At 38.5% G+C, this 12,972-nt stretch overlaps 1 protein-coding gene and 1 long non-coding RNA gene across 2 annotated transcripts; one reads left to right on the top strand and one right to left on the bottom strand.

The window, feature by feature from the left end:
- The first annotated feature begins 3,404 nt into the window (after window positions 1-3,404).
- On the top strand, window positions 3,405-12,399 carry LOC131021246 (magnesium transporter MRS2-3-like). The gene is made up of 6 exons (XM_057950357.1): window positions 3,405-3,985; window positions 4,422-4,655; window positions 4,735-4,863; window positions 5,143-5,282; window positions 11,605-11,752; window positions 11,827-12,399. Exons 1-6 carry the CDS (start codon window positions 3,611-3,613, stop codon window positions 12,112-12,114), a joined length of 1,314 nt encoding a protein of 437 aa, XP_057806340.1. The 5' UTR covers window positions 3,405-3,610; the 3' UTR covers window positions 12,115-12,399.
- LOC131021248 (uncharacterized) lies at window positions 5,371-6,124 on the bottom strand. Its single transcript, XR_009100905.1, has 2 exons — window positions 5,754-6,124; window positions 5,371-5,646 (listed from the first exon to the last, which is right to left on the bottom strand). It is a non-coding gene; the product is annotated as an uncharacterized LOC131021248 (long non-coding RNA).
- Window positions 12,400-12,972: the final 573 nt, after the last annotated feature.

Raw genomic sequence — 12,972 nt, 5'->3', positions numbered from 1 at the left:
TTGTAGTAGCTTTAGCTGTCAGCTAGCTATTAGTTTTATTCTGATGTTGGTATGTACCCTTTAGCATAACCTGAACTTCTATGTTGATATGGGTTTGGCTTGTTGCTTTTATATGTTGGTTGAGTTTCATCTCAGTGAGGGGGAGTAGACGTTCACATTAAGGGGAAACTTTTTTTTTCTGCATGTTTATTCATGTGTTGTGCAGATTTTTTTTTATCTACATTAATGATAAAGGGGGAGCTTATTAGAGTATTTTCTATACTCTATATTTGTTGTCATTATGTAGACAACACATGTGTCTCCGAATGTTCTACTTTGAAGTTAGAACTGTGCCTTCCGATGTTATAAGTTTGAGTGGAGACATACAACAGCCTTCTACATGCGGGTTTTGAGATATACTTGGAGTTATCCATTACATATTTTGAGGATAAACATGGAACCGAATCTACAGCTTGAGATGGTGATATTCGGTTAGTGCATTAAAAAAGACTCCAACAAGCCTGCAACGTGATCTATGAAAGTCTTATTCGAGCTTGGATGTTGCTAGGGTTTTTGCTGTATATTTGCGATGAAGAGGACTGGAAGAGGCTGCCATTTTTATTGTTACTCTACTGTATATTGAGAGTATTTCCGTGCACTTTGTTGAGAGCATACACTGCATGTGGGTGTGTTCATATTGTTTGCTTATTTTATTTTATAAGCGTTGGGAGTTGTTTTATTCTTTGCGTAACCAGCCTGATGCTGTAAGTTTGTTTGTTGGGTTTAGGTGGTAAATGTGTAGCATTCACACTTAGAGCGTAAATTGTTGTCTTGCTCTCAATTGTTCACGTTGGTTAGGAGTGAGCAAAACCGGACCAAAACCGGCGGACCGGACCGAACCGATCGGTTTTTTCGGTCCGGGTCGGTTTTGGTCCATGTATTGGTCCGGTCTGGTCCTATTTTCTTGGACCAAAAATATTTCGGTTCGGTCCCGGTCCCGGGGAGGCCAAAACCGACGAAAACCGGACCGAACCGAATATATATATTTTAAATATATATTTAATATTTTTATTAATTTCTAATATTTTATTAATATATTAATATTTTTATTAATTTCTAATATTTTTATTAATTTTTAATATTTTAAAAATGGCCGGTTTTGGACCGAACCAGATCGAGAATCGATGGCAGTTTCGATCCGGTTTCGGTTCGGTCCTAGGGTTTCAGTTGGTCCGGTTCGGTCCAAAAAATATTGAAAATTCGGTCCTCGGTTTTGTCGGTTCGGTCTGGTTCGATCCAGTCTGGACCGACTGCTCACCCCTAACGTTGGTTGAGATTTAGAAAGATATAGAGACTAGGAAGAATGAGTCTTCGCGTGTAAGTCCTATGTATATCTTATTGTTAATAGTGGATAATTTACCATGGGCGTGGCCCCCAGACGTAGGTGTTCTATCACCGAATTGGATAACCAATCTTAATGTCTTGTTCTTTACGTTTTAAGCACAATTATTATTGGTGTATCTCTGTACGTTCTAACTGTTGTGTGTGTGCGAGATTGAAGTTCATTAGATAGGTACAATTTCAATTACGATAATAATTACTTTTCATAAACACTTTCTATTGTAGCAATTCTTTCAAGCACAGGAAACAAAGAGCACTCATCAGCGAAAACAAAAACCTAATTGAATTTTCAGTTGCATCACATCAATTGCACATATTCATCCAAATTCTAAATCCTCATCTTCAACCTATAGTTCTTATCCCCAACAATTTAAGTATCCAAAAAGCAAATCCCCTAAATTGAAAATAATGGACAAACAAAAATCTTATCCATCTTACTCTGCATCCTCATCAACCTCTGCTTCGTGCTCCAACTCAAAGCACTTTTAGCATTTTACTAAATTAAATGTCAATCAAAATTGACTTCCTTATACTAATGCCTAGATTTAGAAGTAAACTTGGACTATTGTTTCATCTTTCTACCTCACCAGTAATACTTTCTGCCATCAAATATCTGTGATCAAAAACTCGGTCCCCATCTCCAGAGCTTCGCTAACCAACCTCATCAACGTCTCTTTATCATTGCACACCTTCCCAAACGCGGTGCAGATGATGGAGCTCAGCGCCGAGAATACCATATTAGTCAGATTCACCGCTTCTCCGGTAGAGAGGCAAATGGAATCCACGAGCACTCTGACGAGTCCCTACTGAATGCGGTCAAGAAGGAGCAACGACGGTGGCCTTCACTTGCCATCTACCAGCGGAAGAGAGAGGAAGGTAGCGTGACAAAGAGAGAGGGATAAGGGAGAGAAAGATAGGGAGGGAGAGAAAGATAGGGAAGGAGAAAAAGAAAAAGAAAAAATAGGGGGAGAAGGAGAAGATGGAGCGACTCCTACTGAAATAGGGTTTAGGATAGTAAAAGACAGGTCGGGGTGTTGGGCCGGGTTGTAGTGGGTCGATCCGCAGATCAGACCCATCTGATACATGCATTTGAGTGTACACTTTCAAAATCCTAGCTCTATCCGTACTCGCTCTTTTTATTTTTTTGACCATCGTACTCGCTCCCTTACGTATATGAAATGATAAACCAATCATCATCTATATCTATATCTATACTATATTAAAAAGGCAGTTTCCAATTGGAAATCAATTTCAAAATTGAATGGCAATTTTGTAGTTATAATAAAATTGAAGGTTTATGTTTTAACTATATTATTCTTTTTATTTTCCATTTTTTTAACTTCTGATTTGTTGTTTTAATTTATTTTCAAAATTGTGAAATTCGATTAATTATAAAATATTCAATATGCATATCAAATTAAAGATCACGATAAGAGCTTTAATTTGATATATTTTATGTAAATATTTGATTTAAAATATACAAATTAAATTTGTTTAAATATTAAAATCTTATAAATTTCTCTCTCATCTCTCATGTTTTTTTAAAAAAAATATTTTTAATTCTTTTTTATTAGTATTTTTTATTGTTTAACTTTTTTTTTCTTTTCATAATATCAAATTTTATAATTGCAAATTATTTTATTTTTTTATTTTTTAATATTAAATTCAAATATATTTAGTTAAATTTAAATTTTATTATATTCATGAGTATGATAATTAAATTAGTATTAATTTATATATAAATTTAAAAAATAAAAAATATTTTACCGTGCATTGCACGGGATGCAAATACTAGTATAATATAAAAAAGCAGTTTAACGGTAAAATTTTACCGCCAATTTTTCTCTCTCCTATAAAAAACTATATTCTCTCTCCCACAATCTATCCCACTATTTACTCATTAAATATCTATTAGTTAATCTATATATATAAAACATGCACGGATTTTTTCTACAAAAATTTCTCTCTTTGCTTTGCGTATACTAGTTATTAATAATAATTCAACAATATGAGTGACGCACAAAAAATCAAGTTTGTTTTGTGAGTAATTTATAAGCCCCTTGCTCAATTTTGCAAATTCCCTTCCTGCCCTACTTGTGTGGGTAGGGTCGTACTAGGCTAGTTTGAATTGAAATATAGTGTGGCAATAGAGAAAGAAGTTGTTTTCATGCAGATCGACTCCTGATATAAAGCAGTTGAAGATTCGCCATCCCAAATTCCATAGCAATCAATGAAATACCCGGCGGATTCAGTGGAAGCGGGGCGGTCAACGGCGGCGGGGCTCCGGAAGAAGGGCGCGTGGGTTCGGGCGTGGCTGGTGGTGGACTCATCGGGGCAGGCGGAGGTGGTGGAGGCCGGGAAGCACGCCATCATGCAGCGGACGGGTCTCCCGGCCCGAGATCTCCGGATGCTGGACCCGGCCCTCTCCTACCCGTCCACCGTTTTGGGGCGAGAGCGGGCCATCGTCGTCAATTTGGAAAACATCAGGTCCATCATAACCTCTCACGAGATGATTTTCCAGAATTCCAAAGACCCTCTGCTCACCCCTTTCGTTCACAAGATTCAAGGAGTCTTTCGCCATCGCCAAGCTGTCGTCTTCAGCCAGGTTCCCATCTCTCTCCCTCTCATCGTTGACTTGTATTCTTCTTCTTGCAATTGTTTGTGTTCTGCTCTTGCTTCATTAGTTTCTTCAAGACTAAACACTATAAATTATCACCATTTTTTCAATTATTCTATGAATGAACAATTGACTTTGACCAATTAATAGCCAAGTTCAAAACGGAGTCATATTGAGGCTGGAATTTTTCAAAAAAACAAAAATTGACGTAGCAATATTTCCACGTCAAATTCGAGAGGAACTTATTTGTTGGGTGACAGATTTGCATAGTTTCCTTAAGTTGGGTTACTAATTGTTTAAATTCAGGATATAATTGAATAAAGTGTGATACAGTTTGGGAGTATTAATCCTTGTTTAAACATATTAGATGATTGTATATGGTGGTGAGTTTGTGACTCATTGATGATATGATGCTGAGGTGAAGGAATGTGGAGAGGTTGGCAAGAAAGAAGTGTGGACAGATTTTTACAGCTCAAATGAGCCACAATCAATGGCAGATGGTGGTGATCAAATCTACAGTAGTGGACGTTTCCAACAAAGTAAAAAAGAAGAAGAGGGGAATGCAGAACAAGTTGGAGAGACCTTGAAGATTCTCCCATTCGAGTTCGTTGCTCTCGAGGCATGCCTTGAGGCTACTTGTACTAGCTTGGATGATGAAGTATGGATTCTGCACAACACCTGGTTTCTATGATTCTAAATTTTGCCTAACTACTTTGAGATGTCGTGTCATGAACTAGGCAACCAGACTGGAGCAAGAAGCTCATCCAGCATTGGATAAGCTCACTTCCAAGATTAGCACTCTCAATCTAGACCGAGTGCGACATATAAAGAGTCGTTTGGTTGCAATAACCGGGCGTGTGCAGAAGGTTTGAGCTTTTTCGACTAGCTTGAGTTGTGTGGTTTCTTCTGCTTTTCCTTGTTTCTTTGGATGAAGATTTTCCATTACCTTATGTATGTTGAGAGTACTTGAAGTTTGAGTTTTCTTGTGGTGGTGATTGTTAACTTTCTTGTGTTATTTTTCACAAATTCAGGCTAAATTGATATCCGTAAGACATGAAAAAAATAGTGTTTGTTTCTCAGTAAAAATGAGATAATCTCTCTATTTATTTTTCCTGATTCAAAATCACTGGAATAATGTAATGTAGGTGAGGGATGAGTTGGAGCATTTGCTTGATGACGACGAAGATATGGCAGAGATGTATTTGACAGAGAAGTTAGAGGAGCAGCAGCAGTTTGAGAATTCTTCTATGAAAGAGCAAGACATGGTAGATGAGGAAGAGGATCGGTATGGCCAAACCAAACCATACCAAACCTCTCTGTTACAAATACTCAATAATGTGATATATTTGTTAGAACCGGGTACACGATCGAGATATTACAAAATAAATATTTTGAGATATTACAACTCAAAATAATTGAAAATATTACAAAGAAAATAATTTGAGAAATTACAACTCAAATAATTGTATACAACTGAAATATACTGTATAAATAAATTATACGTATAAACTAAGTCGAGTCGAGATGAATCTCTTCCCGCAAGAAGATTATCGCCCCGGTAGTGCTCTTCGGTTTGGCGTATCTTCCCCAAAGGTAAAACGACTTCGTCTCGGCGGATGTAGCACCACAATCCGGCGAGCTCCGGCGAACTGAATAAGGATCGAAAACTGAGCTAGAGGTGGAATGCAGAATGCAGACTATTTTGTGAGTTGTGAGTTGTGAGTTTTCAGAGTGAATTCTAAAGCTCACCACACACCCATATTTATAGGTGTTAAACCGAGTGTGAACGGATCGGCAGTCAACTCCGGCGGCTGCGGTAGGTGGCCGCAATCGTTGAACGCAGAAGTTGAAACAGTCAATTCCGGCGGCTGCGGTAGGTGGCCGCAATCGTTGAACGCAGAAGTTGAAACTGATTTTCCCTCTTCAACATCCAAACTTTGACATACAATATCTCACTCACCGGAAATCGGTTTTGAGACTTCAAGTATATCACGTTGATCTACTCGAGATGTAGATTAACATCCAATTATTATTTTAATTAAATAATAAATATTTAATTAAATAATAATTTTCAGATTTGGCATAAAACCATATTTCCAACAATCCCCCACATGAGTGAGAAATCAGTATGCGTATGTATGCAGACATTTAGCTCAGTCTTCTTAAGAAACAACATTGCTTTTGGAAAGGTAGCTTGTGGCTTTGAACCTGCCATAGTCAATATTATCGAGTATACCGGCGGCCTAGTGGATTGTGTTCCTTGAACTAGTCCTCCTCGGTGTATACTTAGTCAACAATATTGACACAATATTGCTTCAATCCTTATTCGTTCTCACGTTTGTGTCCATTACAGGCCTTGGAACACCTCTTTGGATTCATAAGTGTTTCAATCGAAGCGGCCCCACTTCACACTTACATAGGTGACTCTTAACTCAAGTATCCTGCTATACTTGTCCTCTTCGAGGAGTTCTAGAGTCATTAAAAGTCAAAGACTTAACCTCACCACGTGCAGGTTTCCGAACACTCACTGTTCTACAAGGAATAGGCAATTCGAGTGTTCAACACACGGATTTTCATAACTTAGTTGTCCCATTGAACCAAGTTCTTGGGATCCTCCAGTCATCATGGTTGGGTTGCCACTATGATTATCCTTAATTTGTGGACTTCAAACCCATTCCCCCTAACAGTTTATACATCTGATCTCGATGGATACTTTTTGTCAAAGGATCCGCTATGTTATCAATTGATCTTATATAATCAATTGAGATAACTCCACTAGTGATCAAATGTCTCACGGTATTATGACGTCGACGAATATGTCTCGACTTACCGTTATACAAATGGTTTTGTGCTCGTCCGATAGCAGCTTGACTATCACAATGAATTATCACGGACGACACAGGTTTCGACCAACATGGAATATCCTCGAGGAAATTTCTAAGCCACTCGGCTTCTTCACCAGCTTTATCCAAAGCTATGAATTCTGATTCCATGGTCGATCTAGCAATACATGTTTGCTTCTTGGATTTCCAAGACACAGCACCACCCCCCACAGTGAATACATAACCGCTCGTTGAAAACGAGTCTTTGGCATCAGATATCCAATTTGCATCACAGTACCCTTCAAGTACAGAGGGTTCCCTAGTATAATGAATCGCATAGTTTTGAGTATATTTCAAATATCTCAAAACCCTTTCAAGAGCTTTCCAATGTTCATTACTAGGGTTAGCTGTAAAGCTGCCCAACTTGTTGACCGAGCATGCTATATCGGGACGAGTGCAATTTGTTAGATACAACAAGCTCCCAATAATCTTCGCATATTCTATCGCGTCAACAGGTTCTCCCTTGTGTACACTCAAATACACACTAGGTTCCCATGGTGTCTTAGCTATTGGCTTGTCAAAAGCGTTGAATTTCTTTAACACTTTCTCAACGTAGTGAGATTGTGTTATAGTAATACCATCAGGTCTTCTTAGAATTTTAATTCCAAGGATAACATCAGTTAAGCCCATATCTTTCATGCTAAAATTTTTACTTAGCATGCCTTTGGTTTCTTGAATCACTCGGGAATTACTTCCCATGATGAGCATGTCATCTACATAAAGACAAACAATAACATATCCGTTATTAGAATTCTTAATGTAGACACATTTATCGCACTCATTGATTCTGAATCCATTTGACAACATTACACTGTCAAATTTTAAATGCCATTGAAGCGGTGCTTGCTTCAACCCATATAAAGACCTTTGAAGTTTGCATACTTTGTGCTCTTGCCCAGGTACTACAAACCCTTCAGGTTGCTTCATATATATTTCATCTTCCAACTCGCCATACAAGAACGCAGTTTTCACATCCATTTGGTGAATCTCGAGATTGTGCAAGGCAGCAATAGCGAGAAGCATCCGAATAGATGTTAGTCTGGTCACAGGTGAATAGGTATCGAAGAAATCGTGTCCTTCTTTCTGCCTGAAACCTTGAACGACAAGTCGGGCTTTGTACTTATCTATAGTACCATCAGATTTGTACTTCTTCTTTAGGATCCATTTGCATCCTAAAGCTTTACTTCCAGGTGGTAGATCCACTAACACCCAAGTATGATTCTGCATAATAGAATCAATCTCAACATCGATGGCTTCTTTCCAGAGAGTTGCATCTGAGCCAGACATAGCTTCTTTAATCGTCACTGGTTCGCCATCTAGCATTAAGACAACATAATCCGGTCCATAGACATTAGCTTTTCTAACTCGTTCCCCACGTCTTGGTTCTACATCCATAGGTTTAGACCTTGGTCTTTTCCTATTAGGTGGTACAGGATTAGAACTTGTGGCATCATCTACTTGAGTAGAATTACTTGCTACTTCCATAGGTTTAGAACCTGTAGCATCACCATCAACTCCATCATTAGAGTTCGATGTACCTTTATCCTTGTGAGGATAGATATTTTCAAAGAATATAGCATTCCTTGATTCTATCGTTGTCCCAACATGTATATCAGGTATCTCCGATCTGTGCACTATAAAACGATAGGCACTGCTATTAAGTGCATGACCAATGAAGATACAATCCACCGTTTTAGGTCCTATTGTAACTTGCTTTGGTAAAGGCACTTCTACCTTGGCTAAACACCCCCACACTTTGAGGTATTTATACGAAGGTTTCCTTCCTTTCCATAGCTCATAGGGAGTTACATCTTTCCCTTTGAGTGGAATCTTGTTCAAGATATAGTTGGCCGTTAAGACAGCTTCCCCCCACATGTTCTGGGGTAATCCTGAACTAATCAACAAGGCATTCATCATCTCCTTAAGAGTTCGATTCTTGCGTTCAGCAACGCCGTTAGATTGTGGTGAATAAGGAGCCGTCGTTTGATGGATTATACCACTTTCGTTGCATAATTCAGCAAACGGAGCTACATACTCTCCACCTCTATCACTTCGAACCATCTTAATTCGACATCCAAGTTGATTCTCGGCTTCATTTTTGAAGTTTATAAAAGCTTCAATAGCCTCATCTTTACTTTTCAATAAGTAAAGGTAACAATACTTTGTGCAATCGTCTATAAAGGTGATAAAGTACTTCTTGCCACCTCTAGTTTGCACGAACTTTAAATCACAAACATCAGTGTGAATAAGTTCCAAAGGTTGAGTGCTCCTTTTTACCGATTTAAACGGTAACTTAGCCATTTTGGCTTCAACACAAACTTCACATTTTTCTTGTGAGTTGTATTCATCAACTTTTAGTAAATTCATTTTTACTAATCTCTTTATAGCATTTAGATTAACATGTCCAAGTCTACAATGCCATAAATCAGAACACTCAATCAAGTAAGCAGAAGAGGTTGATGCATCTTTATTGATCTTAGCCTTGGCAGGCTTACAAGCTCTTACACCAAGTTTGAAAAGTCCTTCGGAGGCATAGCCTTTCCCTAGGAACTTTCCCCACTTGCGTATTACAACATAGTCAGATTTGAAAAACAATTCAAAATCCTTATTCGTAAGCCTAAAGCCCGAAATTAAATTCTTTCGGACAGTTGGAACGTGTAATACGTCTTTTAATGTGATCTCCACGCCCGACGTGAGTTGAAGAATCACATCTCCCATGCCAAGGACTTGGGATGTCCGTTCGCTAGCCTCCATTATCGTTTTGTTTTCCACTTCTTTGTAGTTGTGGAACAACTCACGATTTATGCATATATGGACGGTAGCGCCGGTGTCCACGAACCAAGCGTTCGGGTTGTCCACATGATTCACCTCGGAGATCATGGCAGCAAAGTCATCGTGGTTCCAATCGTCGAAGTCCTTCTCGACGTTGTTCACGTTGCCATTTGCTTTCTTCCGCTTTGGCTTGCGGCAATCCTTAGCCATGTGACCTTTTTTGTCACAATTATAACATACACCATCAAACTTTGATGGTTGACTACCGCTTTGCTTCCCTTTACCCTTATTATTAGGGTTAGGGCGACCACGTTTGTTGTAGGGACCGCCTTTCTCGGCGAGATTGGCCTTTGCCTCCAACGGAGCTTTTCCCTTTTGATCACGACTTCTCACGTGATCCTCCATTTGAAGCTTGGATAACAATATCGGCACGGACATCTCCGAGCGCTCATGCTTCAAAAGGTTTTGAAATTTCCTCCAACTAGGAGGTAATTTCTCTATGATGATTGCAACGAGCAATGCATCCGCCAAGGGCATCCCTTCGGCTTGAACCTCATGTGAAAGATTTTGGAATTCTTCCACTTGGTCCATCAATGGTCGGGAGTCAACCATTTTATATTCCAACCATTTGGCAACGACATACTTGGTAGTATTCGCTTTGTCCACTTGATACTTTAGATCAAGGGCCTCCCACAATTGTTTCGCGGTTTCATGAACCTTGAAAACACGGTAGAGCCGTTCGTCCAGAGACATGAGAACGGTGTTACGGCACAAGTAGTCGCCGCGGCACCAGTTCAAATATCCGGCACGAATTTCTTGGCTTGTCTCCCCTTCCCCTTCACTCGGGGTTGGAGGTTTTTCCTCCATTAAGAATCCGGCAAACCCCACGGTTGTGAGGTAGAATAGCATCTTTTCTTGCCAGTATTTGAAATTCTTGCCCGAGAACGTTGATGGTTTCTCGGCAAGACCAATAGTTCTTGAAGTTTGCAATGGGGCCATGGTTGACGTTGAAGCCCCCGTTGATGCAAACGAGGAAAATATTGACGACGTGGTTGAACCGATGGTTGCAGAGGTGGTGGAGCCATCCATATTGACGTCGGTGTGAGCCATTTCTCGAACGTGTATCAACGGCAGAGAAATAATCTTCTTGCGATTGTTAGAACCGGGTACACGATCGAGATATTACAAAATAAATATTTTGAGATATTACAACTCAAAATAATTGAAAATATTACAAAGAAAATAATTTGAGAAATTACAACTCAAATAATTGTATACAACTGAAATATACTGTATAAATAAATTATACGTATAAACTAAGTCGAGTCGAGATGAATCTCTTCCCGCAAGAAGATTATCGCCCCGGTAGTGCTCTTCGGTTTGGCGTATCTTCCCCAAAGGTAAAACGACTTCGTCTCGGCGGATGTAGCACCACAATCCGGCGAGCTCCGGCGAACTGAATAAGGATCGAAAACTGAGCTAGAGGTGGAATGCAGAATGCAGACTATTTTGTGAGTTGTGAGTTGTGAGTTTTCAGAGTGAATTCTAAAGCTCACCACACACCCATATTTATAGGTGTTAAACCGAGTGTGAACGGATCGGCAGTCAACTCCGGCGGCTGCGGTAGGTGGCCGCAATCGTTGAACGCAGAAGTTGAAACAGTCAATTCCGGCGGCTGCGGTAGGTGGCCGCAATCGTTGAACGCAGAAGTTGAAACTGATTTTCCCTCTTCAACATCCAAACTTTGACATACAATATCTCACTCACCGGAAATCGGTTTTGAGACTTCAAGTATATCACGTTGATCTACTCGAGATGTAGATTAACATCCAATTATTATTTTAATTAAATAATAAATATTTAATTAAATAATAATTTTCAGATTTGGCATAAAACCATATTTCCAACAATATTAAAGTCAGTTAATTTACATAACATTCTGGATAATGTTAGGGCCAATTTTGAGACGACGATGGGACTTGATGCAGACGAGCAGAGTATGCAAAGTTCCAGCATCAAGGATCTCGACGTGGAGGAGCTTGAGATGATTCTAGAAGCATATTTTGTCCAGATCGAAGGCACGCTGAACAAGCTATCTGCTGTAAGCTAGGCTTTTCTCACTCAACTCCTAAGATTGATTTATATGAGACATATATAAACAATTTGGTGTTTCAGCTGCGAGAGTATGTGGATGACACAGAAGACTACATAAACATCATGCTGGACGACAAGCAGAACCATCTCCTGCAGATGGGGGTGGTGCTCACCACAGCGACACTGGTGGTGGGCGCGTTTGTGGCCTTGACCGGAGTGTTCGGCATGAACATTGGCATCGAGCTGTTTGACGAGCAGAAATACAGGATGTCCGATTGGCTCTGGACCGCTGGTGGGGGCACCATCGCCTCCGTTGTCTGCTATATAGCTGCAATTGCCTGGTGCAGATACAAACGCCTCTTGGAATGAAGAGAAGTTAAGGTTGTTAGTTTGTTTTAACTGCTGCAGTAGGAGAAGAAGAAGAATTAGGTAAATCTTGCTTGCTTTGAGCATAAACCAGTGTTGATCAATGATCATAGTTTGATACTGTTGATCCTAGCTAGGTTCTTAGTTATGAGTTGTTTGCTTCAACATTTTCTTTTATGAGAAAAATTGACTGAAGTTTTGGCAATGTATTTAACAGATCTTATGAAAGAGGGGTTAAATCGGTTGTGAATGGTTCTTTTGATTTAAATAAACTAATATTTGCACCAATGCTAGGAAATGTTTTTATATTTATTTTTATATATAGAATAAATACTAACTCAATTATTATATAAAAAATATAAATACAATAAAAAGAGTAATTTTATTTTAGATATTTATGTACACATATGAATATTGATTGTAATTAGGTAATTTTTTTTTAATTATTGGAACACTAGTGTTTTAAACCAAAAGTGCGTAGTTAAAATATTTAAATATATTTGACATTAAAGTAATATTAACTGAGAGTGTTATTCTTAAGAAAATTAGTACGCCCGCTCGTGCAATGCACGATCAACATCGAAATTGAATGATATTTTAAATAAAAAAAATACATATTAAACATAATTTAAATTTAAGTTAATGCAAACATGAATCTAAAAAAATTGAAATTATTCACGACATAATCTCAATAAAAAAATTATGAATTTGAAAACATTTAAATTTTCAATTTTTTAAATGCCAATTAATTAATTTGAACTGATAATGTGTATAAATATATAAATCATCAAATATCAAAAGTAATTATAAATTATAATGAGTATCATTATGTATCATAAATATTCTAAGATGTATAAAATT

The sequence above is a fragment of the Salvia miltiorrhiza genome, chromosome 4 (assembly GCF_028751815.1).
Source record: "Salvia miltiorrhiza cultivar Shanhuang (shh) chromosome 4, IMPLAD_Smil_shh, whole genome shotgun sequence".
Classification (NCBI taxonomy): domain Eukaryota; kingdom Viridiplantae; phylum Streptophyta; class Magnoliopsida; order Lamiales; family Lamiaceae; genus Salvia; species Salvia miltiorrhiza.
Note: the sequence above shows the minus strand (reverse complement) of the source record. Positions and strands in the feature narration are given on the sequence as shown.

Excerpts from the sequence above, each read along its gene's own strand:
- LOC131021246 (XM_057950357.1), top strand. The coding sequence starts at position 3,611 with ATGAAATACCCGGCGGATTCAGTGGAAGCGGGGCGGTCAACGGCGGCG. Across the intron at positions 3,986-4,421 it reads AAGCTGTCGTCTTCAGCCAG|GAATGTGGAGAGGTTGGCAA; the intron begins GTTCCCATCTCT and ends GCTGAGGTGAAG. Across the intron at positions 4,864-5,142 it reads TAACCGGGCGTGTGCAGAAG|GTGAGGGATGAGTTGGAGCA; the intron begins GTTTGAGCTTTT and ends AATGTAATGTAG.